At 27.3% G+C, this 6059-nt stretch overlaps 1 protein-coding gene across 1 annotated transcript; it reads right to left on the bottom strand.

The window, feature by feature from the left end:
• Window positions 1-5296: 5296 nt before the first annotated feature.
• LOC145009693 (uncharacterized) lies at window positions 5297-5770 on the bottom strand. Its single transcript, XM_078968334.1, has one exon. The coding sequence runs from the start codon at window positions 5768-5770 to the stop codon at window positions 5297-5299; it is 474 nt and encodes a 157-aa protein (XP_078824460.1).
• Between the last annotated feature and the right edge of the window lie 289 nt (window positions 5771-6059).

Here is a 6059-nt window from a genome sequence, read left to right on the forward strand (position 1 = left end):
GTATTTTTAAATCAAATTTATTTTTCAAACAATTATAATTTTATGTTTAGGTAACTTATTTATAATATTATTAGAAACAATTTGAAAAATCATGGAAGTTTCAAATGTACATGCTGAAAGGAAAATGCTTCCTTTATTGGTCCAAATTGATCAAACTCAAACCGATTCAACTCAATATACCAAACTACATAACGGTTTTTCAACTGAAACTCTATTTGAACCTAAAAATATCTTGTTCAAAACCATTTTCAGGATTTTAAAACTTAAATGGACAGTTACCAATAAAGATAATCTCACCAAAAAATACCCTCAACACCCTAAAAAGGTAGGCATAAGGAAGTTCTCATGGTTTGGTCCCTTTGAAACATTTCACAATCTTTCCTATTTATAGAAGAGGAAACGTTCTCTTGTTTACTCTCACCATCGATGTGGGATGAAGACATTGTAATAAAACACGCTTTCTTGTTTATAAAACATTTTTCAACTTATTTAGTAAAACACCATTTCTCTTGTTTACCCTTTATTTATTGTTCAATAGTTCCATTTTTTTATAATCTTGTAATTTGCTATCCAAAAATCTAAGTTTTTATTGAATAACTTTTTGTTCAATTCTAAAATCATAAATTCAGTTAGGTACTTAATATAGAAAGTTTGTTTATGTGCATTTTCAAGATTCAAAATTTCATTATAAAAAGAATTCATTTATAAAATATAATATGCGTATATATTTCGTGCTTTTGATCAAATCGAATTTTCAAATAATTATAATATTATGTTTAGGTAGATGTTTTTTTTTTTATATTTATATAACATTATATAACTTTTTTAAAATATCATTGGAAATAATTTGAAAAATCATGGGAGTTTCAAATGTATGTAGTGAAAAGAAAATGTTTCTTATATTGTCCAAATAGATCAAACTCGGACCGATTCAACTAAATTTACCAAACTACATATTTTTTTCTAGTTAGACCTGGTTTGTATATATTTTGTACTTTTAAATCAAAATGATTTTTCAAACAGTTATAATTTTAGGTTTAGGTAAATGCTTTTTTATATTTATATAAAATTATGTAACTTATTTATAATATTATTAAAAATAACTTTAAAAATCATGGGAGTTTCAAATCTTGGTTGTGAAAGGAAAATGATTCCTTTATCGGTCCAAATTGATTCAACTCCGGTTCAAATCAATACAACTACATAATTTTTTTTTCTAACTGAAACACGGTTTAAACCTGAAAAAAATCGGTTCAAAACCATTTTTGGAATTCTAAAAGTTAATTGGACACTTGCCAATATAGACAATCTCACCAAATAATACATTTAAATTCCTACAAAGGTAGGCATGAGAAAGTTTTCATAGTTTGATCCCTTTGAAACATTTCACAACATTTCCTATTTATAGAAGATGAAATATTCTCTTGTTTACTCTCATCATCGATGTGGGATGAAGACATTGTAATAAAACACACTTTCTTGTTTATAGAACATTATTTAACTTATTTATAATATTATTGTAAAGAAATTGAAAAATCATAGGAGTTTCAAATGAATGTGGTGAAAGGAAGTTAAAAAAAAGGGTTTCAAATGCATGAGATTCAAGAAAAAATGCTAGCTTTATAAGTATATATATATATATATATATATATATATATATATATATATATATATATATATATATATATATATGTTTAGGTTCTATGCAAAACAAAAAACTCTAAAAATGCATAAAAAAATACTTAGAGATCACAAGACTTTTTTTTGAATTTTTTTTATAAAAAATCGCAGCTTATTATAAAAATTCGTTGAAAAAAAATAATATATATATATATATATATATATATATATATATATATATATATATATATATATATATATATATATATATATATATAACTTCATGAAGCTTATAACATAACTCTATTAAAATAAAATAAATGATGATTAAATTATTTTAATAAAAAGACCAAGCTAGTTTAATAAAACAAATTAGTTGTTAGTGATCGACTCAGTTATTATTTTATGAGAAGAGATAAATAGTAGTTTTAATTTTCATTATTATTTGTTCCGATCATATTACATCTTAATTCCCCTCTCATTAAATAAAAAGAATAAAGAACTTTAAAGAGTTGACCACTTCTATTCGTGGGTCATTTTGCAGGCTTCAATATATTTAATAAAATAAATATAAAATCAGTACAAATTAATGTGGAAACACCACCGATCAGTCGACCACAAACAATTATAGAGAAAGAGTCAATGGAATGGAATGAGAACATGGGAGGCGAGGGCACACATATGAATGCTTCATAGATAAGTTCTCTAAAAAGATAAGTGGCAAATTAACAATGATTTTTTAACCTAACGGTAAGAAGCGATTCTCTTAAATTAAAGATCATGGATTCAAATCTCACTATGAGACATAATTGGTGTTTATGATTAGATTAAGAGTATGATAGTTTGTCATCTAAAAAAAGATGCAAAATTAAAACCAATTGAATGCTTCGAAACAGACCGATTGAGAAGTGGCATCTTAATGGAACATAAACAAACAATAAATGTTTTAAAAACCGGTTCGAGCTGAGAGCTGAGGAAATAAACGCTTCAAGTAGCATCGGTTTTATGTCTATTGCTGGACCGGAATGAAATCGACTGATTTTTATAAAAACTTGGTTGAACTTGAACCAGTTAAATGGAACTATTAAAACGCGGTTGAATGCCTTAAATTGAAAAAAAAATGGAAATGAAACATTTTTCATAACAAACTTTGATTGTTTTTTTTCAAGATTCTAAAAAGTTCTATCATGGCTCCAAAGCTTATATTTGCCGTTGAATTTTAACAAAATATCGTCTTAAGTCATATATTAATATAAAAATAAATAGTAATAGTAAATAAATATAAAAATATTAATTATATACCAAATTGTCGCCTTATAAATGAGGTGACTCGGCAAAGCTCGTAAAAATTTGAGATTTGACATTGTTTCAAAGTTACACCTTACGTTATTTAGGAGGTGTTTGGCTTATCTTTTGAGGGATCAAAAGTTCTTTTTGAAAAAGTTAGAATGCAAAAGATGTTTGGTAAAATCATTTTAAAAGCTATTTTCGGATTTTGGATAGAAAGGAAAAGTGATTTTTTGGAAAAGTCAGAAAATGTTGTATTTTTGTAACTTTTACCAAAATTACTTTTGACTTCCAAAAAAATAAGCCAAACACCCCCTTAGAATCTTGATTTTATCACATCTATTTAGACTTCTCTCATTACTATGTATATCTTTTATTTTATTTTATTGTTTTTTAAAACGTATAAAAAAACATGAAAATTCTCGAAATCGGGTTGATCCGGTTGAATCGGGACCAATCACTAAACTAAATATTTTTTAAAACACTACAAACAACCACTTAAAAAACATTTTTACTATAGAAAATTAAATAAACAATCCCAAACACCCTAAATTTGTATTAAAATAATTAAACAATTGTCTTTACTATAAACAAAATTCATATATGTTCTGAAAATGAAAAGAAATATGCCGCAAATAACCACTTGAAAAAAATCGTATAAATAAAATTCAAGAAAATCCAAAATGAAGATACAAGTGGAGAAAGCGAAATTCTTATTCTTTGTTATGATCACCAATTGCGTATGATGTTTATTTTTGGAATATAAACATTTATCTTTTTTTTTCGTTGATTCAATTTTGTGTTGTTCATATTTGTAGCGTCTATTTTTTTTTTTTCAAATATAAAGCCAGTTATTCTGAGTCCACATATATCATCAAGAATATAATATTGTTTGGCAAAAAAGTGTTAGTATCATTGGAATATCTAAAACGTTTGATTCCAATACATTTAAAGTAAAACTTAGTGTAAACTAAAATAAATACAGCTAGGAACTTTTTGGAAATAATTTGTTACATATTGTATCAAGTTTAATTAGATAGAGACAATCACGAATTTACTACTTTTCAATTTTTTTTTTTTTTTTAAATTTTATGGAATGATAGCAAAATTTACTATAAAGGCTAGCTCCAAACTAGTCAAAGAAAGATAGAAAAAGAAAATATTTTACATAACAATGCTATAAAGATAGCATCCCATTTTGTCTCAGACAAAGAGATCATAGTTCCGAAACTCCATGGCATCCGAATAACAAAGGAATGATCGTATCAAAACACTGATTAGCATGATTATTATCATGCACTTGATTTTCCATCATCAATATCTCCGCATCGAATAAAGGCAACCTTGTGCCACCTTACCACCAAAAAAAATTATTTTATATTTTAGTAGTTAAGGTTGAAGGGAGTGGTATCATATTTACCACTATATTACCTTAGTTTTTTGATAGCCACATCACTACCATATCAAATTTGTCATACTACAAGCTTAACGTCAACGCCAAAAGGAACACACATGCATAATCTCTCTTCTTGGCAATCCACCGTCATGTGCAAGGGTGGAACATGAACAATAACAATAGGGGAGAAACAAAAACAAACCAAGAAAAAATTTCAAACGTGGGCAAACACAAAAAATAAACTTATCCTAGAAAACAACATGCTTTCATATGATTCTTAAAAAAATACTATATAATTTTATTAGTGTATCAAAACTTTTATATTTCCTTAAAAGACTTATTTAAAACTTTCAAACATCCAAAAAACTAAATCTATTTTCATCAAAACATTAAGAAAAAAGTTAGAATATAATTTTTGTAGTGCTTTAGAACACTTGCAACTTTTGAATAATTTAATCTAATGTATTGTAACCAACAAATCTTTAAGAATCGATTATCGAGCGTTTGTGATTATTTAGGGTTTGCGGAGTTCAAAACCTTAAATTAGATATTTTCAAAAATATAAGGGTTTTAACGTTTAAAATTTGATATTCTATTAGCAAAGTTATACATAAATCTTGTTTATATAACTTTAAATCCTAACAAAAAAAATAACAATTATGTTATTGTAAATATAAAAAAAAATCCAAACTGCATTACAATTAAATAAACCATTATATGTCGAACACAATTAATAATACCAAAATTTTTTCTTATTATAACTCAAGAAAATAACTCAAAACTTGGATTGCAAGCAATGCATATCAGCTTTCTTGATCAAACTATAAACCTAGCTGATACATAGCTTTTATAGAGATCCTACTCATTGCTCTCCAAGGAAACTTGACTCTTACTCAAACTCCTAGTATCCTACTCGAACTACGTTTCTTTATTGCCCCTTATACACCGACTTGTGCATAAGGGTATATTTATAAATTATACAATATTTAGCCCTTATTTCTGACTAAAAATTGAGAGATTTTTCAACCTTAACAACTTGTGCATTTCAGTATACTTTTCCTTTGCAAGTGCCTTTGTTAGAATGTCAACCCCTTTCTCCCTCCCATTGATATGCGCCACCATGATTTCCTTTTCATCTGCCCCTTCATGTATGTAGTGGAACCATGACTTGATATGCTTGCTTCGTCCACGGAAAATTGGATTCTTGACTAATGTTATTTTATAAGTGTTGTCGATATTATGATTGCTATCACTATAACCAACAATGTTAATGGATCCTTTGAAGAACTTTACATTTGAATCCATTGGGATTAGGGTTGGGTTACAATTAAACATATTTGCATATTTAAGCACCTTTTTCACATACCCCTCTTGTGTGACTGTAATATCCTTCTCCCTCTGGTGTACTTGAATTCCAAGGTAATAAGTAAGCAAGGCCAAATCTATCATGTCAAATTTCATATCCATTGCTTGCTTGAATTTTGATATGGTTTCGGTGTTTGATCTTATGATAACAAGATCATCAACATGCACACCAACAATAATTAAATTTTCCTTTATTTGTCTCGTTCAAATGGTCTATTCTTGACTTCTTATACACACCTTAGAAACTTCATGTCTTTCAAGACTTTATCAAGTTTCATATTCCATGTTAGCGGTGCTTGCTTTAAGCTACATAATACCTTTTCTAGTTTATGCACCAAATTTTCTTGCCCCTTATTTACAAACCCTTCTGGTTGATGAACATACATTTCTC

The sequence above is a fragment of the Lactuca saligna genome, chromosome 8, assembly GCF_052625555.1.
Source record: "Lactuca saligna cultivar CGN05327 chromosome 8, ASM5262555v1, whole genome shotgun sequence".
Classification (NCBI taxonomy): Eukaryota; Viridiplantae; Streptophyta; class Magnoliopsida; order Asterales; family Asteraceae; genus Lactuca; species Lactuca saligna.